At 41.9% G+C, this 25,830-nt stretch overlaps 1 protein-coding gene across 4 annotated transcripts in view; it reads left to right on the top strand.

Annotated features, from left to right (window-relative positions):
- The window catches only part of pemt (phosphatidylethanolamine N-methyltransferase), a 111,471-nt gene that overhangs the window by 50,903 nt on the left and 34,738 nt on the right, over window positions 1–25,830 (top strand). For all 4 annotated transcript variants that reach the window (XM_046368774.1, XM_046368773.1, XM_046368770.1 and 1 more), the window contains exon 4: window positions 10,465–10,610. In XM_046368774.1, the coding sequence (XP_046224730.1) occupies window positions 10,465–10,610 (146 nt within the window). The remainder of the gene's footprint in view (window positions 1–10,464; window positions 10,611–25,830) is intronic.

Here is a 25,830-nt window from a genome sequence, read left to right as displayed (position 1 = left end):
GACTAGGGGCTCCATAGTGAACTAAAACAATGATAACTAACCTGAGCAACAGTATACAAGGCATATTGACATTTGAGAGAGACATACAGCGAGGCATACAGTAATCACAGGTGTTGAATTGGGAAAGCTAGCTAAAACAATGGGTGAGACAACAGCTAATCGGCTAGCATAACAACAGCAGGTAAAATGGCATTGACTAGGCAACGGGGCCGACAGATAAAACAAACGATCAGAATGGAGTACCGTGATTAATGGACAGTCCAGCGTGCATCAGCTATGTAGCCAAGTGATCAGAGTCCAGGGGCAGCGGTGGATGGGGCAGGGGGGCTGGGCTGGCAAGTGTTATCCAGGTTAAGAAAACTAACAATGACTAAGTAGCTTGTAGCTAGCTAGCTGGTAGCTAAATAGCTTGTAGCTAGCTAGCTGGTAGCTAAATAGCTTGTAGCTAGCTGGTTAGCTTCTGGAGGTTCTTGGGTGTGTTCTGGGCTAAACAAGCTAGCAGTTAGCCTGCCGAGTTAGCAAGCAAGGAGATAGCGAGGGCTAGTGAGTTAGCCTTTGGAGGACGTTGCGATGGGGTGAGTCTGTTTATTCCTCTTCATGCGGTGACATCGATAGACCGGTCGTGGATCCGGGTATAGAAGCCCAGGAGTATGCTAGGAGCTCTGGACGGGGTAGCTTCAAGCTACGTGGGTGGAAACGCTAGCCAGGAGTAATCAACCAGGGTTGCTGTTTAGCTCGATAGCTAGTTGTGAAGATCCAGCTGAAGAATGTTCCGTTTGTGGTGGGAATCCGGGGGTAGAAAATAAAAAATAAATAGGTCCGTTATGCTCTGGTTAGCGTCGCGTTGTTCGAACTGGCGAGAGCTTTCCGAGCTAAAGGTTAGCTGAAGACCGCTAGCATAGCTGGCTAGCTTCAGTTGAAGGGTTTCGGTTTCGAAGTAAATATAACTACTTTAGGAAAAGTAGCTACATTGGCGGGTTGCAGAAGAGTATTTGGAAGCTTAGGTTTAGCAAAATGTTTTTAAAGATATGCGAAGAAAAAAATATCTAAAATATCTAAAACGAAAAAGAGACGATATTTACAGAGAGACGATACGACAGGACGAGTTACTGCTACGCCATCTTGGAAATCTATATGTTATCTAGGCGTGGGTGTGAATAAAAAGAGTAGTCCCTATCCTGTGGGTGCAACTGTCTCCAGATGTCTAGTAAATTGAGATCTTTCATGAATGACATGGTGAGCTTGCCGGCTTTGGTAAGAAGTGAGGGTTTATCAGAAGACCTATCAAGAACTGTATCTAAGCAAAAATTATAATCTCCTCCAACCAGTAGCCATCCTGGTGGTGCTTGAGCAACCTGAAGGAAGACATTCTGAATAAACATATGGTCATCGAAGTTAGGAGCATAAATATTCAATAGGGTCCAAGACTCTGAAAACATATGCCCCTGCGCCAAAACAAACCTGCCAGAGGGATCAGAGATGGTGTTGTTGACGCAGCAGGGGATGTGTCTAGTTATCAAAATTGCAGTTCCTCTTGCTTTGGAGTTAAAAGAGGATGCAAAAACTTGTCCTACCCATTCCCTCCATGCTCTACCAACTGTAGCTCAGTTGGTAGAGCATGGCGCTTGTAACGCCAGGGTAGTGGGTTCGATCCCCGGGACCACCCATACGTAGAATGTATGCACACATGACTGTAAGTCGCTTTGGATAAAAGCGTCTGCTAAATGGCATATATTATTATTATTATTACTCTTCAATTTCTTGTGTTCACTGGCTGTAAGATGTGTTTCTTGTAAAAACACAATGTCAACCTTTAATTTATAATATATTAATATATTAATTTCTTAAGGTATGCATAGACACTTTTCCTTTTAATCGGGCTGTTAAGACCTTTTACGTTGAATGTGACATATTTTAGTGGATTAAGCATCGGTTGGGTTTCAAATATGTAACTGAATACAAATCTATCTTATGCAGATAATTAGGAAATGTTTCAACTTTGGCTTGAGCACAAAAGTGACCTGTGTGTCTCTTTAGGAAGGAAACAATAAACATAGAAAAAAGGAAGAAAAAAATAATAAAAATCCCACCCACCCCGATTGTCAGACTAGAACAACAGTCCCAACAATCAAACATGAATACACTTGTAGAGATACGTTGCTGCTCGCTTTCCATCTTGCTCTTACTAGCTAAACCTTGGCGTAAACTAAAACCTGCCAGCTCTCTAAATTGAAAACGAACGTTGTGAATAGATATTTATGGCTGAATATTTACTGCCCACGGTAAGGGATGCTTGAGTCTCTTTTCGAAAGATTAACATGAATGAGGGGGAAAGCAGTGGGCCTAAACCCACTTATTGCTTCGCCCAGTAGATATGGACTAAACCAAAATATACTCTCCTGTAAATGTAATAGAACTCACCCCGGGAAGATACGGTTAGTTGAAAATGTACAAATAAATTAAATTAAAGTTACCGGGAGATACCAGCAGTTCAATCCGGATAAGAGAAAACAAACAAACTGCATTTTATCCCCCAGAGAGACCGTCCTGGCTCAGTCCTTCTCAAAAGGAGATCATTCATGGAGGATTTCAGGTCGTCAATGGAAGAATGGAGTTCAGCCGATTTCTTATCCATTTTCAGAGAAAGACCTCTGTTACCATCCTGAATTTCCCGGAGGAGAGTAGCCAGCATGTCGGCAGGCTCGCAAGAGGCTGCTGAGAGCAACAGTCTGGAACTGTCGTCTGAGTTATGAGGGCTAATGCTAATCTTGCTAGCTGTAGCGTTATCATTATCTTGGGAATCGACAACGTTTTGGTCGTCCTTCTTGCCTCGGTCGGAGGTCCATGGCTCTTTGGGAAGGTAAGTACTTGACAATTTATCAGCCGATGTTAAAATATTGTTTCAACGTTGTTATTTATGTAAAAATATAATAACTTTGAATAGCTCGGTTTGTCAACGTCTGCTCAGCTCCGCGGCATCACGTGCTCCTTTATAAGATAATTTTAATGCTAGCCAACAACTTACCTTGGCTCCTGCTGCATTCGCGTAACAGGCAGGCTCCTCGTGGAGTGCATGTGGTTAGAGCGTTGGACTAGTTAACTGTAAGGTTGCAAGATTGGATCCCCTGAGCTGACGAGGTGAAAATCTGTCGGTCTGCCCCTGAGCAAGGCCGTTAACCCACCGTTCCTAGGACGTCATTGAAAATAAGAATGTGTTCTTAACTAACTTGCCTAGTTAAATAATGGTATTAAAAAATATACAAAAAATATTTTTTTTTAAATCGGAAATCAGCGCCCAAAAATACCGATTTCCAATTGTTTATGAAAACTTGAAATCGGCCCTAATTAATCTGATTAATCATTCTGATTAATCGGTCGACCTCTAGTAAATAGTGTGGTCTACAGCTTATCATGAGATACTCTACATCAGGCATGCAAAGCCTCGAGACTTCCTTAGATTTTGTGCACCAGCTGTTGTTTACAAATATAAGTAGGCGGATTTCCAGAGGCTGCTGTTCTATCCTGCCGAAAACTTGTAAAACCCGCCAGCTGTATGTTATTCATGTCATCGTTCAGCCATGACTCGGTGAAACATAAGATATTACAGTTTTTAATGTCCCGTTGGTAGGATATACAGTGGAAATTGGAAGTTTACATACACTTAGGTTGGAGTCATTAAAACGCGTTTTTCAACCACTCCACAAATTTCTTGTTAACAAACTATAGTTTTGGCAAGTTGGTTAGGACATCTACTTTGTGCATGACAAGTAATTTTTCCAACAATTGTTTACAGACAGATTATATTCACTTATAATTCGCTGTCTCACAATTCTAGTGGGTCAGAAGTTTACATACGCTAAGTTGACTGTGCCTTTTAAACAGCTTGGAAAATTCCAGAAAATTATGTCATGGCTTTAGAAGCTTCTGATAGGCTAATTGACATCATTTGAGTCAATTGGAGGAAACCGGTACAAAATTATCTGTATCCACAGTAAAACAAATCCTATATCGACATAACCTGAATGTTCACTCAGCAAGGAAGAAGCCACTGCTCCAAAACCACCATAAAAAAGACAGATTACGGCTTGCAACTGCACATGAGGATAAAGATTGTACTTTTTGGAGAAATGTCCTCTGGTCTGATGAAACAAAAATAGAGGTCTTTGGCCATAATGACCATTTATGTTTGGAGGAAAAAGGGGGATGCTTGCAAGCCGAAGAACACCATCCCAATCGTGAAGCACGGGGGTGGCAGCATCGTGTTGTGGGGGTGCTTTGCTGCAGGAGGGACTCGTGCACTTCACAAAATAGATGGCACCATGAGGAAAGACATTTATGTGGATATATTGAAGCAACATCTCAAGACACCAGTCAGGAAGTAAAAGCTTGGTCGTAAATGGATCTTCCAAATGGACATTGACTCCAAGCATACTCTCAAAGTTGTGGCAAAATGGTTTGAGGACAACAAAGGCAAGGTATTGGAGTGGCCATCACAAAGCCCTGACCTCAATCCTATAGAAAATGTGTGGGCAGAACTGAAAAGGCGTGTTCGAGCAAGGAGGCCACTAGACACAGACGCTGTCCTGATATCTAGAAGCTCTTTTCGGTCATAAGATATGGTGGCGGAACATTATGTACAAAATAAGTTACCAATAACATATAATATTACGGCTTCTGTATTTCTCCAACTCACAGGAAACGTTTGACGAGAAACGATAAATCAATAAAGTAATCAATAAATCCCTTCCTTCATAGGATAACGGTTATTTATTTTGATCTCCACTGTTCATTCACATCTATGCTCTATGCTATGCTCGCTCTCAGTCTCTCATGATGGGACCGAAGAATTGAAGGTTCTTTTGAACTGTTGAAAGAACTGTATGTATCTCAATGTCAGAGAAAAAAAGTTCACTACTCACCTTTTCGACATCCCAGTTTCCTTCAGATGCTGCTTCAAGATGCAATTATAATCAGGTCTAACTCTTTAACTGTCACAAATTGTTGCAGTATGATGACTCACTCTCCTGAGTGGGTTGTATGTTTATCAAATCTGTTATGTTTAACACCTAAGGTACCATGACAACTTTCTGTGCCTCAGGAGACCCTATTCAGTCAACCAAGTGACAGGAGTCTCAAGCTGCGAGAGTGCCTTATACAAGTATTCAGACCCCTTGGATTTCTTCACATTTTCTGTTACAAAGTGGGATTAAAATGGATTTAATTGTCATTTTTTTGTTAACAATCTTTGCCAAGTACTCTGTTATGTCAAAGTGGAAGAAAAATTATATATACAGTACCTGTCAAAAGTTTGGACACCTACTCATTCCATTTTTCTTTATTTTTGCTATTTTCTGCATTGTAGAATAATAGTGAAGACACAAACTATGAAATAACACATGGAATCATGTAGTAACCAAAAAAGTGTTAAACAAATAATTTGAGATTCTTAAAGTAGCCACCCTTTGCCTTGATGACAGCTTTGCACACTCTTGGCATTCACTCAACCAGCTTCACCTGGAATGCCAACAGTATTAAAGGAGTTCCCACATATGCTGAGCACTTGTTGGCTGCTTTTCCTTTACTCTGTGGTCCAACTCCTCTCAAACGATGTCAATTGGGTTGTCAGGTGATTGTGGAGGCCAGGTCATCTGATGCAGCACTCCATCACTCTCCTTGGTCAAATAGCTCTTACACAGCCTGGAGGTGTGTTGGGTCATTGTCCTGTTGAAAACAAATGATAGTCCCACTAAGTGCAAACCAGATGGGATGGCTTATCGCTGCAGAATGCTGTGGTAGCCATGCTTGTTAAAATGTACATTGAATTCTAAGTCAATAACAGACAGTCACCAGCAAAGGACCATCACACCACCTCCGTGCTTCACGGTGGAAACCACACATGCAGAGATCATCTGTTCACCTACTCTGCGTCTCACAAAGACAGGGCGGTTGGAACCAAAAATCTAATTTGAATTCATCAGACCAATAGACAGATTTCCAATGGTCCAATGTCCATTGCTCATGTTTCTTGGCCCAAGCTAGTCTCTTCTTCTTATTGGTGTCCTTTAATGGTGGTTTCTTTGAAGCATGAAGCTGGTTGAGAGAATGCCAAGAGTATGCAAAGCTGTCAAGGCAAAGGGTGGTTACTTTGAAGACTCTCATAAAATATACTTTTTTTTGCTTACTACATGATTCCATGTGTTATTTCATTGTTTTTGATGTCTTCACTATTATGCTACAATTTAGAAAATAGTAAAAAAGAAATAAAGAAAAACCCTTGAATGAGTAGGTGTGTCCAAACTTTTGACTGGTACTGTAATTTACAAACAAAGCATATGTGTTTAGTGAGTCCGCCAGATCCGAGGCAGTAGGGAAAAGTAGGGAGGGCCAGGGATGTTCTCTTAAGTGCGTGAACTGAACCATTTTCCTGTCTTGCTAAGCATTCAAAATGAATACTTTTGGGTGTCAAGGAAAATGTATGAAGTAAAAGGTACATTTTCTTAAGGATGGTACTGAAGTCAAAGTAAAGTACAGATACCCCAAAAAACTATTAATCAGTGCTTTCAAGTATTTTTACTTAAGTACTTTACACCACTGCCATGAACCCAGTGGTCAGTGACAGCGCTCTAGAGATCATCTGTGGCGATGACAGCCCGTTTAGAGTTTTCCAAAAAGCACCTAAAGACACTTAGACCATGAGAAACAAGATTCTCTGGTCTGATGAATCCAAGATTGATCTTTTTGGCCTAAATGCCAAGTGTCACATCTGGAGGAAACCTGGCACCATCCCTACGGTGAATCATGGTGGTGGCAGCAGAATGCTGTGGGGATGTTTTTAAGCGGCAGGGACTGGGAGACTAGTTAGGATCGAGGGAAAGATGAACAGAGCAAAGCAAAGTACAGAGAAATCCTTGATGAAAACCTTCTCCAGAGCGCTCAGGACCTCAGACTGGGGCAGAGGTTCTCCCAACACAGCCAAGACAACGCAGGAGTAGCTTTGGAACAAGTCTCTGAATGTCCTTGAGTAGCCCAGCCAGACCCCGGACTTGAACCCGATCGAACATCTCTGGAGAAATATGAAAATAGCATTGCGGCGACGCTCCCCATCCAACCTGACAGAGCTTGAGAGGATCTGCGGAGAAGAGAGAAACTCCCCAAATACAGGTGTGCCATGCTTGTAGCGTCACACCCATGAAGACTCAAGGCTGTAATTGCTTCCAAAGGTGCTTCAACAAAGTACTGAGTAAAAGGTTTGAATACTTAAATAAATTTGATATTTCCATTTTTAAATACTTGTCTGAAATCCTGTTTTTGTTTTGTCATTATGGGGTATTGTGTGTAGATTGATGGGGGGGGGGGGGCAATTTAATCCACGTAACCAAATGTGGAAAAAATGAAGGTCTGAATACATTCCAAATGCACTGTGTGTGTTGCCATTCAGAGGATGAATGGACAAGACAGAAGATTTGAAGTGCCTTTTGAAAGGGCTATGGTAGTTGGTGCCAAGCGCAATGCTGCTGGGTTTTTCATGCTCAACAGTTTCGACACCTTGTAGAGTCATGCCCTGACGAATTGAGGCTTTTCTGGGGGCTAAAGGGGGTGCAACTCAATATTAGGAAGGTGTTCCTAATGTTTAGTATATGGTGTAGGGAAAATGGCTTATTATTATTATTATTATTATTAGTCAATTTTTCCAGCTCTGATATTTTCTTCAAGGACAAAAACAGTTGCGATGAAAATCAATGCAGTGCACGAAAACAGGTCCCTTTTCAATTAAATAATTTGCTTCGGTTGTCTGGTTATTCATCATGTCTGTTGTGTTCTATAGCTGTGTATTAGTAAGAGTGAAAACATGCTACGTGTCGATAAAGACTCATACAGTATGTGTTGTCTTGTCGGCTATTTTGTCAGACGTCTTGTCTCTGCCTGTGTTCTAAGAGGGTTTGGAGTGGGTTTAGTTCACTTTTTTATTCATAATGACTCCTAGCTGACATAGTGGCCCAGAGACCTAGAAAATATCAGATTGAAGCTACACCCCGGCTGACTCTTCTCTACGAATCTGGAGATTCGTCATTCCTTCTGTTTCTTAATGCCCGCCATTCCATGCTTATCTGTGTCTGCGTGTGTAGCTTTTGTTTGTGCATGTGTGTATGTACAGGTAACTGCCAAAATAAAAGAAACACCAACATAAAGGTCCTTAATAAGGCGTTGGGCCACCACAAGCCGCCAGAACAGCTCCAATGCGCCTTGACATAGACTCTATAAGTGTCTGGACCTCTTGGAGGGATGCGACACCATTCTTCCATAAGGAATTCCATCATTTGGTTTTGTTGGTGGTGGTGGGTGACGCTGACATATTTCTTGTTTTCATTGTGCTCCTACATTTCTTTGTGTGCACTTACATTTTTCATCTTAGCTGCAAACGTGCTCTTTGTAAAAACTAAAATATATAAATAATAAATCAATCAAATAGGTGACCGTAGATCCCTGGCCTGTATGTGTGTGCACGCATTGCTTTTGTTTGTGCATGCGTACATTATGTATGGAAAACTATTTGCCAGACCATAAGGGGAAACTAGGTTGGTATCAGAAGAAAACTAGGTTAGGAAAGCTGGTAGGAGGGTCTGTGTTGTTGTGATGTGCACATTTCTGTTGCATTGCATTCAACTTCAAAGGCAGACTACCAGGAATTGTGTGTGGGTGCTGGGATCCTGGTAAGAACACCTGCTGCCGAAGACTCACTGTGGCAGCTGTGATTTGAGATGGAAGGGGAGGAGTAACTCCCTGTTTTTGTAATTCTCTGTTACTGTCATTTTCATTGGTCATTGTTCATTATTTTTGCTTCAGTTGAAGGTAAGTTTCTGTCTGTCATTTGTCACCAGCTTTTTTTAGGGTGAAAATAACAAGAAAAATGAATGTCACCTTTAAACTCTGTCTGGTTGACATCAACTCAGGGAGATAGTTCAAGATTGACGTCGAAGTTGGATGTCTATCCATGTCCTGAGGATGTCGGGAAATGCTTTCAAAACTGGCCACTAGAGGCAACAGTGAGCTATATCAAATTTGTAAGTCGCTCTGGATAAGAGCGTCTGCTAAATGACTTAAATGTAAATGTAAGTAGGCTCTGGTTTTATTAGGACGTTGTGAATGGGGGTGGTACATGATCTCAGTCGTGGAAACTGCTTTTCATTTTTTTGTTTAAACCCTATCCCAAACCTTAACCCTTACCTTACCCATTCAGAATGAGTGCCTTAACTTTTTAAAATGTTTACATTTGGAGAAATGGAATGATACAGAACAGTAGGAGCAACAACCAACTTCGAAATGTAATGTTTGGACAAAGTAGATGAAAGTCTAATTCTGCAGTGAGACTGTGAGAGCCTGTTGCATAGTGTCCATGACAACAGCAAATAAATCACGACCAAATAAAGTCATGGGAAACATTTTCTTATCAGATCATGGGTTAAGTTGGGAGTCCTTCAAAGTTTTACAGTGTACTTTGATATTAAATGTAATCAAGATCATTCTCCATTATATCGCTGGTTTTCCCTGATCATTTATCATGAAACTCTAAACATGTTATGGGTACTTTGCGTAGAGGGCTCAGAGTATACACAGTATCTGTGTTTTTCAATCCAAACCCCTGGGAAAGTTTACTTTTGGCCATCATTATCAGATACATTGCTTAAATTGTTTGTGCTTGCTCTTCTCAACAAAACATTAACCCAAGTTTAATTTCAGTGATGTGTTGACCTTAAGAAACTAGGCCAGCTTTGCGTACTTCATTGACATACATGTTGAATCATCTCTCCTGTTTCATATGTATGATTATGTTAACAAACACCAGGCTGCCTGCTCATTTCCCCTTTCCCCTCTCATCTCCCCTTTCCTCCTTCTTCTCTGTTCTTCCTTCTCTTGTCTCTCTCTACTTCTCTCTCATCTCCCTTCGCTTCTTCTCTGTTCTTCTTTCTCTCGTCTCTCTCATCTCCCTTCGCTTCTTCTCTGTTCTTCCTTCTCTCGTCTCTCTCATCTCCCTTCGCTTCTTCTCTGTTCTTCTTTCTCTCGTCTCTCTCATCTCCCTTCGCTTCTTCTCTGTTCTTCCTTCTCTCGTCTCTCTCATCTCCCTTCGCTTCTTCTCTGTTCTTCCTTCTCTCGTCTCTCTCTACTTCTCTCTCATCTCCTTTCGCTTCTTCTCTGTTCTTCCTTCTCTCGTCTCTCTCTACTTCTCTCTCATCTCCTTTCGCTTCTTCTCTGTTCTTCCTTCTCTCGTCTCTCTCTACTTCTCTCTCATCTCCCTTCGCTTCTTCTCTGTTCTTCCTTCTCTCGTCTCTCTCTACTTCTCTCTCTCATCTCCCTTCGCTTCTCTCTGTTCTTTCATCTCCTCTTTTCCTCCTCTCCATCTGCACCTTTACCTCTTCCTATCCCTTAATCCTCCCCTTCTCCCCCATGCCCCTTCACTCTCTCCAGTATGACAGTGGCGATGAAGGCCCAGGCAAGGTGGGAGGTGATGGCCAGCCCAGAGGTGTTCTACGCGGGGGCAGCTCTCATGGCCCTGGGCTCTGTCTTGGTGGTCACCAGCTTCCTGGCTCTCGGATTCACCGGGACCTTCCTGGGTGGGTCTTAAAGTTTCTCTCCACGGCTTTTCAGAATATATTATAGACCTATTATTTTTCTTAAATTTGTGTTTCATTTGTTGTTATTGTGGTGACATATGTGCAAATGTTGTGCTCTCGCAGAAAGGTTGTGAGACTTGGCGTTAGCACAGTAAATACATAAGACTTAAGTGTAGTGTGTGGAGAGTTTCTTTTAATACATGTACACAGAGTCCAAATAATTAGGAACACCTTCCTAATATTGAGTTTCACCCCTTTTGCCCTCAGAACTGCTCCAATTAATCAGGGCATGGACTCTGTAAGGTGTTGAAAGCGTTCCACAGGGCCCATCTCGACTTCAATGCTGTCCTTTGGGTAGTGGACCATTCTTGATACCCAGCAGCATTGCAGTTCTTGACACACTCGAACTGGTGCGCCTGGCAACTACTACCAATGTTACCTCTAGGCTGCGGGCCTGCAGCTCCCCTCAGACTGCCGCACAGAAGAAATTAAAACTTCACTCAACTTTCTAGAGTTTTCCCCTTTAGTTAACAATATCAACGTTTCGCTCTACTGTTGGAATTGTGATCGAATCAATGCAATATTAGCCACTTTCAATACAACATACCGTAACAAAACAAACTATGCAAGCCATAGTATGCAAAACAAACTATGCAAGAGATGTTCTTCTAGGCAGAGTGCATTGGAGTAGAATTCTCTTGCATGAACAAAAGCTGAAGAACATACGCACATCCAGGTATGTTTTGCAGGTGCTGGAGTTTTAGGTGAATTCATGAAAAAGGAAAATGCCGCGCACTGCTGCTCATGCTTCCAGGTGATTTTACTATAACAGCATTTCGACCCTTCGGTTTTCATCAGGCATGCATATCCCAGGTGGGGGTGGAAGGTCCTATAAACAGGGAGTCTGAAGTTTACATACACCTTAGCCAAATACATTTAAACTCAGTTTTTCACAATTCCTGACATTTAATCCTAGTAAAGATACATTGTCTTAAGTCAGTTAGGATCACCACTTTATTTTAAGAATGTGAAATGTCAGAATAATAGTAGAGAGAAGGATTTATTTCAGCTTTTATTTCTTTCATCACATTCCCAGTGGGTCAGACGTTTACATACACTCAATTGGTATTTGGTAGCATTGACTTTACATTGTTTAACTTGGGTCAAACTTCCACAAGCTACCCACAATAAGTTGGGTGAATTTGGGCCCATTCCTCCTGACAGAGCTGGTGTAACTGAGTCAGGATTGTAAGCCTCCTGGCTCGCTCATGCTTTTTCAGTTCTGCCCAGAGATTTTTTATGGCATTGAGGTCAGGGCTTTGTGATGGCCACTCCAATACCTTGACTTTGTTGTCCTTAAGCCATTTTGCCACACAATTTTTGAAGTATGCTTGGGGTCATTGTCCATTTGGAAGACCCATTTGCGGCCAAGCTTTAACTTCCTGACTGATGTCTTGAGATGTTGCTTCAATATATCCACATAATATTCCATCCTCATGATGACATCTATTTTGTGAAGTGCACGAGTCCCTCCTGCAGCAAAGCACCCCCACAACCCCCGTGCTTCACGGTTGGGATGGTGTTCTTCGGCTTGCAATCTTTCCCATTTTCCCTCCAAACATAATGATGGTCATTATGGCCAAACAGTTCAATTTTTGCTTCATCAGACCAGAGGACATTTCTCCAGAAAGTACAAATTGTATCCCCTTGTGCAGTTGCAAACCGGAGTCTGGCTTTTTTTATGGCGGTTTTGGAGCAGTGGCTTCTTCCTTGCTGAGTGGCCTTTCAGGTTATGTCGATATGGGACTCGTTTTACTGTGGATATAGATACCTTTGTACCTGTTTCCTCCAGCATCTTCACAAGGTCCTTTGCTGTTGTTCTAGAATTGATTTGCACTTTTCGCACCAAAGTTCGTTCATCTCTAGGAGACAGAACGTGTCTCCTTCCTGAGCGGTATGATGGCTGTATGGTCCCATTGTGTTTATACTTGCGTACTATTGATTGTACAGATGAACATGGTACTTTCAGGCATTTGGAAATTGCTCCCCAGGATGAACCACACTTGTGGAGGTCTACAGTTTTTTTCTGAGGTCTTGGCTGATTTTCTTTAGATTTTCCCATGATGTCAAGAAAAGATGCACTGAGTTTGAAGGTAGGCCTTGAAATATATCCACAGGTACACCTCCAATTGACTCAGGTTAATTGACATCACTTATCAGAAGCTTCTAAAGCCATGACATAATTTTCTGGAATTTTCCAAGCTGTTTAAAGGCACAGTCAACATAGTGTATGTAAACTTCTGACCCACTGGAATTGTGATACAGTGAAATAATCTGTCTGTAAACAATTGTTGGAAAAATGACTTGTGTCATGCACAAAGTAGATGTTCTAACCGACTTGCCAAAAATATAGTTTGTTAACAATACATTTGTGGAGTGGTTGAAACACGAGTTTTAATGACTTCAACTTAAGTGTATGTAAACTTCCGACTTCAACTGTAGTTACTGGTAAATGTGGGCTTAGCTACAGAGGACACAGACACGGCGCTGCATATAACTTGGAAAACAGGGCCGTCAATCATGGCAAGTTTCTTGTGCTTATGTCTGCCTACAAGAGCATGTTAGTGATTGCATTGAGAAGAGCAAGAAGCAGATGTCAAGTAAGGAAAAGGGTCCTTGGTAACTATGATGTCCAAAACAACCGCAAATAAAGTAATTGAAGTCATCAGAATGTTGATTCAGCAGACAATTGCTGTTGAAGTGAGAAAGGCAGGGATGTTCTCCGTACAAATGGACACAACACAGGATTGAACATCCAAAGACCAGTGTGTAGTAGTTCTGCGATATGTCACTGATGTTGTCCACGAGAGACTCATTACGGTCAGTGACTGTGAGTCATCGACAGGACAGTACTTTGTGGACCTTGTGAAACAGACCCTTGAAGATGGACATAGATATCAAACAGTGTGTTTGTAATGCAACAGACGGAGCAGCTAATATGCAGGGACAATACAGGGGCTTCTCTGCATCGCTCACAGGAGAGTCTTCTAACGAAGTACACATATGGTGTTACTCACATGTCCTCAACCTTGTGCTAACTGACAGTACTGGGGTTGTTGTGGGAAGGGAATCCCTTTTCTCACTACTGAATGACATCGCAGTGTTCGTTTGAGATTCCTACAAGCGCATTAAGCTATGGGAGGAAACAAGTGAGGACAGGAGACACAGGCGGCTTAATGTAATTGGTGAAACATGCTGGTGGGCAAAAGGCGAGGCTTTGAGGAAAGTGTTTGGAAGCTTTGCAAAACCTGACCGTGCACTTTACACAGATGTTGTAAATTGAAAAGGATGTGACCATGAAACCTGCCATACGAAGCAATGCCCAGGGGTACAAGGATGCTCTCCTAAAGTATGAAACCATACTTACAGCTGAGGTTTTTCTCAGGATTTTTGAGCAGATGTCCCCTCTCTCTAAATACTTGCAAACAAGTGGCATGGATATCGTAACAGCACAGCACTTGGTGACGGGAACAGAGGATAACCTGAGAAAGTGTGCCCGAGACTTTGAGTGTGTGAAGAGGGCAGCAGACAACTTTGTTGAGTGGGCCAATGGCATTCTGGAGGAGTAGTAGGACTTTGTTGCGGGGGCTCAGATTGCTCTCCCAGAGAAGAGAACAAAAAAAAAAGAAGAGGAAACCAGGTGAGTTGGCAGAAGACGAGCCCATTGCTAATGCAGACATGGATTACAAAATCAAGATCCACAATGTGATACTGGACACTGTTGTTGAAAGCATTCACCGCCGTTATGCAGCAAATGCAGCGCTGTGTGCAGACGTCTCCTGCATGAAGCCGAAGCATTTTCCTGAGATCAGAGAAAAGGGCCTTCCAAAGACAGCCATTGAGGAGCTCAGCGAACATGCCACTGTTGAGGCATTGCAGGCTGAACTGATGCACAATGGTGGGAAAGACTGAAACAGTCAGCATTTGAGGAGTACAACACCAGGGCCGCCGCCAGTGATGAATCATGGGAAGGCTTTGAGGATCCTGATGAAAGTGTGGAGTTGGTGAGCAGAAGTTGTTCCACATGTTCAAACTGCCCGATATGCTGCTATCTACTCCTGTCTCAGTGCAATCTGCTCACAGATGCGTATCACATCATTGGTTTGGGCTACAAGTTCCTCCTCACCCTATCCATCACTCAGGTGGCTTGTGAGAGGACCTTCTCCACCCTGAAATTTGAAGAACTGCCTAAGAACCTCCCTCACTCGAGAACGTTGAAGCGTTCCTTTTGATGGCAACAGTCTTATGGGACTTGACAAAGATGACATCATTGACAAGATGGCAGAGTGAGTGAGTTACTGCGCCGCCTAATGGTTTACTAATGGTAATTACTTACTGGTTACTCTGATGTAGCTATGCAATGACTCTTAACAGGATGACAAGGGTGAGAAAAAAATTAAAGTTTTTTATTTATTTATTTTTTACCTTTATATTTTAATATCTGATCAATTAGTCTTCTAATTAATGAATTATCCTTTACCACACGTCATTCTCATTCCAAAGGTCGTAAATGGTTGGTTACCTGCACGAACCCAGCCTTTACTATGAATCATCCATACACCAATTGGCTTAATCATTTATTTATTAACTAACTAAATAATCACAGAAATGCATAAACAAACAAACAGTAGATATGGTTACAAAGAAATGATAGGGGAGGTTCCATAGTGGGCTAAGCTGATATGATGGCTTGGTGGACAAAGGAAAGTGGGTGTGGACTGAGAAGGGGGTGTGGACTGAGAAGGGGGTGTGGACTGAGAACAGGCGGGAAAGACCAAAGGAATCCCTACACAGTTGATATTTATATGAATTGAAATGCTAATCCTTTGCACATGAACGTCATTCGGGAATAATTGCAATCAATATATATTTACGCCCAGTGTGTCGTCGTGATCTCTGTCGGAATCGTCAGTCCGTCTTTTGAAGAGTTCATCTGAGTCTCTTTCTCTCTCTCTCTCTGCTTTCCTGAAGATCAGTCTTTCGTGGTTAGAATGGATACTTCAGAGTACCATTCAGAAATGTTCTCATAGAATAGATGCTTCAACGGTTATCGGTAACAGCATCCCAGGTTTACAGAATTTCTAGCTGCAGACTAGTAATTAGTATCTAAGATTTGCTCTTATTCTGTTGGTATCGATAGTCTGAGTTGAACCATTTCCCATCGTGTAGCCAATGCTCCACGTGGTATGGTTAGGAATTCAACAACCATTGCCACCTTAGCTTAAACTGAGGTTTTTGTGGTCTGAAGAGGATTTCCTCAGGATGGTTTTTTATTTGTAACAATAGAAAAGGCAGTTCTATGATGCCAGATCATAGCTGTGCTCAAGGGGGCGGGCCAATGACTTTAAACTTTAAAGGGTATACAATTTTCTCAATTAAAGGTTTAACAACACATGGCAGAATTACGCAAATAGTTTCATCTTTACGCCTTCATTCTATACAAGAATTAGATGCAAACCCCATAATTGAGAAATATACACTTTCAGAAATATAATTGTGTGTTTCCTGTCCTCTCTGAGGTCACCAAATGAAACATACTCATCATTACCCGTCCCTTAAGTGTCCACGAACAATTCCCACCATCTCACAAGTGGACGTTTTGTTTCAAATTCCCATTTTGGCCATGTGAAATCCTTCGTTCTCTCTGTTTCTCCCTTTCTGCATGACCAGGGGGAGAGAGTCTCAGCCAGGAATTTATGGCCTGAGATAACAGAACCTGGGTGTAGGAGAGAGTGAGGGGGAAGCCACTATCTATACCCAGAAAGGGCCACTTCATGACATAGCCCATGTTCAATTTCATTGACTCATTTCATCGAGTGTATAGATGTGTTAATTTTTGTGCTGTTTTCTTTATGGACACAAGTGAGTGAACATTGTAATTTACATTTTTGTAGAGGAGTGCTTTTTCATATTTTTTATTATAAACTCGGTAATTCCTAAAAATCCAAACAACTTCACAGATCTTCATAGTAAAGGGTTTAAACACTGTTTCCCATGCTTGTTCAATGAACCATAAACAATTAGTGAACATGTACCTGTGGAATGGTCGTTAAGAAACTAACCGCTTAAAGACGGTAGGCAATTAATGTCACAGTTATGAAAACTTAGGACACTAAAGAGGCCATCTACTGACTCTGAAAAGCAACAGATGTGGCCAGGGCGATAAATTGCAATGTCCGTACTGTGAGATGCCTAAGACAGCGCTACAGGACGGACAGCTGATCGTCCTCGCTGTGGCAGACCACGTGTAACAACACCTGCACAGGATCGGTACATCTGAACATCACACCTGCGGGACAGGTACAGGATTAGTCACAACATCTGCACGAGTTACTCCAGGAACGCACGATCCCTTCATCAGTGCTCAGACCGTCGGCAATAGGCTGTGAGACCTCTCATAAGTTGATCAGAAAAACCTTTTGCCGTGTTGTGACTATTCATACACGTTAGGCACTACACATACGTAACCTTTTAGGCAGAAATTGGTCATGTCAGTGGCTGTGCGTTCATGCTCTGTAGCCCCTGCCTTCGCTTCGCTCATCTTCCTCAACCCCTGTCACCCGTCTCTTAATGTCTATATACTGTACATAATACATACATAATCTGTTGTATGGCTGACCGGACTACCAACCCCAGTACACTTTATTTTAATTCCACCGACGCAAGCAAACACTTATTAACAATGGGAAAAAATCTATCACCAGCTGTACTTCTTTTCAAGGTCAAACCCTTCACTATCTACTATTTGTCAATCTCTATTCCGCCATTTTAGTACAGTTGCAAGGTATGTCAATCAGACTACCAGACCCATTATCCTACATTTTAAATCCAACTGCGCAAACAAACACATTCGTATCAACAACAAACTAATATCAGAACATTACCCGAGCTGGGCTTGTTTTCAAGGACGACCCCCTCACCACCTACTTTGAGAACCAGACTGATCCCGCGGGAGACAGCCTGTAAATCCAAATCGACTTACAGAAACAATTAGGGTTAAGTGCCTTGCTCAAGGGAACATCGATAGATTTTTCACCTCGTCGGCTCGGGGATTCGAACCAGCGACTTTTCGGTTACTGGCCTGCTAGGCTACATGCTGCCCTGTGATTTTACGCCCCTCTATGATTTGGTATCAAACATCCATAGGGCTCAGCTGCTTACTCAGCCTCTGTTCACGCTCAGTCTGTTGTCCTCCTCAGGCCTCTTGTTGTTGTTTTTAAATGTTTTTGTATTGCTCAGTTCCCTTTTTCTCCCTGCCTCAGAGCTTGTTTAAAAATAACTATAACTCAATGTTGACTCACTCGTAATGTTTTGAAGCTCCTGGGTCCAATTCTTCTGTCAGTTTCTATGTTTCTTTTTTATGTCTTCTACGGCGGAGGTCAATAGGCCCTGAAGGAAGATAAAGGTGTCAACATTACGCTTGGAATAATCAAATCATGCAGCGGTTACTGCCATAAGGTGTGAGTGGGTAACTGTGATTTACAATGAGCTACAGTGCCATGGCTCCTAAAGTGAAACCAAGCCCATTGGCTGTGGAGCAGCTAAGTGAACAATGATGGCTGTTTTTATGAAGTTTAGTGTTTATCCTCGTAACGGGTGAAGGTGGATTTTTAGGTGGGTAGACTAGGACGAATAACATACCAATCGACATGAGGGGAGGTAAACCGATGAGTGCGTTTTGAGGTGATTCCGAAGAGAGTAAGTGTTTGTGGGGCCTCCAAACCTCTAAAATGGTCATGTTGGGTGCGTGCAGCTACACCGTTTTCGAAATTGTGTTCATAAGAGCGGGGATGATAAACAGAAAATGATCGTGACGACCGAACTGACCACTTACCGAGGATGTCAGTAAATATAAATAGTTTACCTATACGGAAATGTGATGTTTGAAATGAATCAAGTCTGCTAATATGGCCAATTGCTAATGGGTACGTTGATAGCTATGCCATTCAAATTAGTAGTAGTTTTAAGGGTAATGTAAAAAAGTAACGGAGGTGCACATTATTGTTATAAACGTATCATTCTAATACATTTTTGTTCATATACCACAGCTCTTGCATTCATGTTTTTCTCTGAAACTCTTTATCACTTATATTTTTCACCTTTAAGCCATCATGTGAATGCTGAGTGTCATTCGTTTTTTTTTACGTCAAGAGACCGGTAATTTCTAATACTCCAAGAATACATAAAGCAGAGCCACATCAGTTTGGTGGGGGGGCTTGGAGTCTCTAGATAATGTAGTGTACTGTAAAGAAACCCTCCTTCAGTGACTTTGGTCATTTGTCAACAAATCTGGGTTTGAAGTCTCGTAACCAAATTGAAAAATATAGTTATCTTCTAAAGTGACGCAGGGAAAGTCAATTTAGCTTACCATGGTTTTGTTATGATGCCCTAAAAGCCAGGTTTCTATTCAGCAAAGATTTGTTGATGTAAGTCAATCACACAGACTACATAATGTAAGCCATTATATATAAAAACATGTATTTACCTGCCTCTTCTTACATTTGGCATTTTAAAGAGAAAATGAAAATGGTCATCTGTGTGAATTAGAAAATATCAACTTGTCTGTTTTACTTAGAGAGAGAGGTACTGTTTGTATGGAAAATAATTCACACTGCAGTCGAAGCCATGCGGGTTCTCCAGTTACACTGAGCAATGCCTCAGCCTACACCTTACTTTAGTGTAACCTCTGTCGTGTCTTTGGCTATGCCGGATTAAGTAATTAACTAGAGAGTCGGCCACCACTAAGTAATATTTATAGAGCTGTTATCTTCCGAATAAACTCTTAAAGACCTAGTAAGATTTTACATCAATAGCAGTCAATATTAATCGTCATCTTAATTCAGTCTCATCTGAAAAATTATTGGTTATCTGCACGAACCCTGGCTAACAAGTTTAAATATTTATTTACTAAATGCCTAACTAATCTCACAGAATTACACATAATTTGTAATCAAGTTATGATTTAATTATGTCATAAAGGAAAACGTCCCTAGCAGGCAGAACAGATATGACAGCTTGCTACACAAGAAAAAGGGGCTGGGTTTGAGTGGGAAGACTGAAGAACAAAGGACGAAGCTGTGCTATCGTAAATACAGTATCTTATGCATTCTAAATTACCGCCCATTTGGAAAAGGAAAATGCAATAAATATTTACTCTGATCTGCGCTTTGGTAGGTTGGTGGTAGATGGAAGGCCGTGTTGTCCAACCGACTCCTTTGTCCTTTGAAGAATGTCTCTGGTTGTCAATTGGAGCGGCTGTTGCTAACTCAACAGCTAGGAGGTATCACTTCTGTAGTGAATAAGAGTTCAAAGTTAATACCATTCGCAGACATTGGCTTCGTTCTGTAGTTATTATCTGAACCATTCTGACATCGGACCGTTGTCCCCACATCCTCGGAACAGGAGGTTATATTGTCGTCAAAGCTTTATATGGGAAGGGAGAGGAGAGCGTGTTTTGAAAAGTTTTATCGCCCATGTCCCTTCACAGGGGCAGGCCACTGATTGAGCAGAGCCCTACCTTATGAAAACCCAAATCTTACACTTTAGAAGCTAAAATCACATTTCATCCCATCACGAATAATTTAATATTCAAACATTTAAATTGAACAATTCCATGTGAATCCGATAATTCTGATGTGTATACTTTCCACTGTAGAGTTTGTCATCTTATCATTGATGAGAATGTCTCCGATGACAACCGAACTGACATCATATTCATTAAGTACTACCGCATATGTTCAATTGGTCAGATTACCAGAATATAGTTCATTTCCCCCCACCTTGTGATGTTCCCAGAATCTCTATGTTAACCAAGGCTTTTGAAAATGTAACATCAGTAGGGTAGAGAGAGGAAAAAGGGGGAAAGAGGTTTTTATGACTGTCATAAACCTACCCCCAGGCCAACGTGATGACACCTCCCTTCGCCCCTACCGCTCTCCACCTTTCACCTACCAAACCAAACAGCTGAGGGGTATACTTCGAAGCGGGATAGAGGAGCTAAACTAAATTCAGAGTTTGGGATAACCATTGCCATGAAGGTGACTCACATTTTTGCCAATCAGATTCTCTCCCTCTCGCAAAAATGACATCATCCTCCCTTTCATTTGAGGAAAAAGACTGATTTAAATATTTGATTGATCAAATATTTTGTGTTAAAAATATTAATATTAAAATACCTATCAAACTGCAAATTTAGCAATGGCATTTTGTATGACCATTATTTGATCAATAGGATTGGAAAAAAGGGTGCCAAGTTCATTGATAAGACAGCATTAACGATACGTGTAATAAAAGAAAGATGGCACTTCTAATTAAGAAATAAGGCCCGAGGGGTCTTGGTATATAGCCAATATACCACAGCTAAGAGCTGTTCTTAATTTAGCACGATGCAGCTCTGAGTGCCTGGATAAAGCCCATGGTATGTTGGCAATGTATCACAAACACCCGGGGTGCCTTATTGCCATTTTAAACTGTTTACCAATGTAATGAAAAAATACATGTTTTGTCATACCCGTATGTAAACGGTCTGATATACCACGTCTTTCAGCCAATCAGCATCAGAGGTTCGAAACAACCAGTTTATTAACTACCATACGCTGAATTTTCAGAATAATTTGTCTCTCAATGCTGTTCCAGCATTGTCTCAATGAAGAGTTTGGCGTTCAACTCGTTGTGCTATACAGCTGTGACACACATGCAGTTGCAATCCTGGTTTGAGTTAGCGGCAGGTGCGGGATCAATATCAACCTTCGTAACATGGATGAAGCCTGAGTTGGAATGTGAAGCTAGATGAAGCTGGCTCGCTTTAGAAAATCCTGACCGATCTACCTACAGTTGAAGTCTGAAGTTTACATGCACCGTAGCCAAATGCATTTCAACTCAGTTTTTCACAATTCTTGACATTTAATCCTGGTAAAAATTCCATGTCTTAGGTCAGTTAGGATCACCATTTTATTTGAACTTCTTATGGCTGCAGGGGCAGTATTGAGTGGCTAGGATGAAAGGTGCCCAGAGTCAACAGCCTGCTCCTCAGTCCCAGTTGCTAATATATGCATATTATTATTAGTATTGGATATAAAACACTCTGAAGTTTCTAAAACTGTTTGAATGATGTCTGTGAGTATAACAGAACTCATATGGCAGGCAAAAACCTGACAAGAAATCCAAACAGGAAGTGGGAAATCTGAGGTTGGTCGATTTTCAACCCAGCCCCTATTGAATACACAGTGGGATATGGATGAAGTTGCACTTCCTAGGGCTTCCACTAGATGTCAACCATCTTTAGAAACTTGAATGGGGCTTCTACTGTGTTGTGGAGCCGGATGGGAGCTCTTTGAGTCAGTGGTCTGGCAGAGAGCCAGGTCCTGGTCAAGCACATTTCACATGATAGCGACCTGCGTTCCATGGCTTCTCTACAGACAGGAATTCTCTGGTTGGAATTTTATTGAAGATTTATGATAACAAGATCCTAAAGATTTATTCGATACTTAGTTTGACAAGTTTCTTCGACCTATAATATAATGTTTTGAAGTTTTCGTCCGACGTTTGGATGGACCTGCACGAGCTTTTGGATTTTTGTACTAAACGAAAAGTAGCTACTTGGACATAAATAAATCAAGCATTTATTGTGGAATTAGGATTCCTGGGAGTGCATTCTGATGAAGATCATCAAAGGTAAGGGAATATTTATAATGTGATTTCTGATTTCTGTTGACTCCAACATGGCGGATAATTGTATTTATTTTCTGAGCGCCGTCTGAGATTATGCATGGTTTGATTTTTCCGTAAAGTTGTTTTGAAATCTGACACAATGCTTGAATTAAGGAGAGGCATATCTATATTTCCATGTCTAACTATTATATTTATCGACATTTATAATGAGTATATCTGTAAAATGATGTGGCTCTCTGCAATATCACTGGATGTTTTTGGAACTAATGAAAGGAATGTGCCAATGTATACTGAGATTTTTTTATATAAATATGAACTTTATCAAACAAAACATACATGTATTGTGTAACATGACGTCCTATGAGTGTCATCTGATGAAGATCATCAAAGGTTAGGGATGAATTTTATCACTATTTGTGCTTTTTGTGACTCCTCTCTGGCTGGAAAATGGCTTTGTTTTTCTGTGAGTTGGTGGTCACCTAACATAATCGTTTTTGGTGCTTTCGCTGTAAAGCCTATTTGCAATCGGACACTGTGATGGGATTAACAACAAGATTAACTTTAAAATGGTATAAGATGTTTGAGGAATGTTAATTATGAGATTTCTGTTGTTTTGAATTTGGCGCCCTGCACTTTCACTGGCTGTTGTCATATCGATCCCGTTAACGGGATTGCAGCCCTAAGGAGTTTTTTAAGAATGTCAAATATCAGAATAATAGCAGAGATAATTATTTATTTCAGCTTTTATTTCTTTCATCACATTCCCAGTGGGTCAGAAGTTTACATACAGTCAATTCCGGCGCCGACAGAGATGGCCGCCTCGCTTTGCGTTCCTAGGAAACTATGCAGTTTTTTGTTTTTTTTACGTGTTATTTCTTACATTAGTACCCCAGATCATCTTAGGTTTCATTACATACAGTCGAGAAGAACTACTGAATATAAGATCAGCGTCAACTCACCATCAGTACGACCAAGAATATGTTTTTCGCGACGCGGATCCTGTGTTCTGCCTTTCAAACAGGACAACGGAATGGATCCCATGCAGCGACCCAAAAAAACGACTCCGAAAAAGAGGGAAACGAGGCGGTCTTCTGGTCAGACTCCGGAGACGGGCACATCGTGCACCACTCCCTAGCATTCTTCTCGCCAATGTCCAGTCTCTTGACAACAAGGTTGATGAAATCCGAGCAAGGGTAGCATTCCAGAGGGACATCAGAGACTGTAACGTTCTTTGCTTCACAGAAACATGGCTCACTGGAGAGACGCTCTCCGAGGCGGTGCAGCCAACGGGTTTCTCCATGCATCGCACCGACAGAAACAAACATCTTTCTGGTAAGAAGAGGGGCGGGGGCGTATGCCTTATGGCTAACGAGACATGGTGTGATGAAAGAAACATACAGGAACTCAAATCTCTCTGTTCACCTGATTTTAGAATTCCTCACAATCAAATGTAGACCGCATTATCTACCAAGAGAATTCTCTTCGATTATAATCACAGCCGTATATATCCCCCCCCCCCAAGCAGACATGGCTCTGAACAAACTTTATTTGACTCTTTGCAAACTGGAATCCATTTATCCGGAGGCTGCATTCATTGTAGCTGGAGATTTTAACAAGGCTAATCTGAAACAAGACTCCCTAAATTTTATCAGCATATCGATTGTGCAACCAGGGGTGGAAAAACCTTGGATTATTGTTACTCTAACTTCCGCGATGCATATAAGGCCCTGCCCCGACCCTGGGTCTCGACCCCGCCCTGTGCAACTGGATACTGGACTTCCTGACGGGCCGCCCCCAGGTGGTGAGGGTAGGCAACAACATCTCCTCCCCGCTGATCCTCAACACTGGGGCCCCACAAGGGTGCGTTCTGAGCCCTCTCCTGTACTCCCTGTTCACCCACGACTGCGTGGCCACGCACGCCTCCAACTCAATCATCAAGTTTGCGGATGACACAACAGTGGTAGGCTTGATTACCAACAACGACGAGACGGCCTACAGGGAGGAGGTGAGGGCCCTCGGAGTGTGGTGTCAGGAAAATAACCTCACACTCAACGTCAACAAAACTAAGGAGATGATTGTGGACTTCAGGAAACAGCAGAGGGAACACCCCCCTATCCACATCGATGGAACAGTAGTGGAGAGGGTAGCAAGTTTTAAGTTCCTCGGCATACACATCATAGACAATTGGTCCACTCACACAGACAGCATCATGAAGAAGGCGCAGTAGCGCCTCTTCAACCTCAGGAGGCTGAAGAAATTCTGCTTGTCACCAAAAGCACTCACAAACTTCTACAGATGCACAATCGAGAGCATCCTGGCGGGCTGTATCACCACCTGGTACGGCAACTGCTCCGCCCTCAACCGTAAGGCTCTCCAGAGGGTAGTGAGGTCTGCACAACGCATCACCGGGGGCAAGCTACCTGCCCTCCAGGACACCTACACCACCCGATGTTACAGGAAGGCCATAAAGATCATCAAGGACATCAACCACCCGAGCCACTGCCTGTTCACCCCGCTATCATCCAGAAGGCGAGGTCAGTACAGGTGCATCCAAGCTGGGACCGAGAGACTGAAAAACAGCTTCTATCTCAAGGCCATCAGACTGTTAAACAGCCACCTCTAACATTGAGTGGCTGCTGCCAACACACTGACACTGACACTGACTCAACTCCAGCCACTTTAATAATGGGAATTGATGGGAAATGATGTAAATATATCACTAGCCACTTTAAACAATGCTACCTTATATAATGTTACTTACCCTACATTATTAATCTCATATGCATACGTATATACTGTACTCTATATCATCGACTGCATCCTTATGTAATACATGTATCACTAGCCACTTTAACTATGCCACTTTGTTTACATACTCATCTCATATGTATATACTGTACTCGATACCATCTACTGTATCTTGCCTATGCTGCTCTGTACCATCACTCATTCATGTATCCTTATGTACATATTATTTATGCCCTTACACTGTGTATAAGACAGTAGTTTTGGAATTGTTAGTTAGATTACTTGTTGGTTATTACTGCATTGTCGGAACTAGAAGCACAAGCATTTCGCTACAATCTCATTAACATCTGCTAACCATGTGTATGTGACAAATAAAATTTGATTTGATTTATTTGGTAGCATTGCCCTTAATGGGGGTCAAATGTTTTGGGTAGCCTTCCATAAGCTTCCCACAATAAGTAGGGTGAATTTTGGACCATTCCTTCTGACAGAGCTGGTGTAACTGAGTCAGATTTGTAGGCCTCCTTGCTGGCACACACTTTTTCAGTTCTGCCCACAAATGTTCTATAGGATTGAGGTCAGGGCTTTGTGATGGACACTCCAATACCTTGACTTTATTGTCCACAACTTTGGGTCATTGTGCATTTGGAAGACCCATTTGCGACCAAGCTTTAACTTCCTGACTGATGTCTTGAGATGTTGCTTCAATATATCCACATAATTTTCTTCCCTCATGATGACA

The sequence above is a fragment of the Oncorhynchus gorbuscha genome, linkage group LG11 (assembly GCF_021184085.1).
Source record: "Oncorhynchus gorbuscha isolate QuinsamMale2020 ecotype Even-year linkage group LG11, OgorEven_v1.0, whole genome shotgun sequence".
NCBI classification, from domain to species: Eukaryota; Metazoa; Chordata; class Actinopteri; order Salmoniformes; family Salmonidae; genus Oncorhynchus; species Oncorhynchus gorbuscha.
This window is presented reverse-complemented; position numbering and strand designations above follow the sequence as displayed.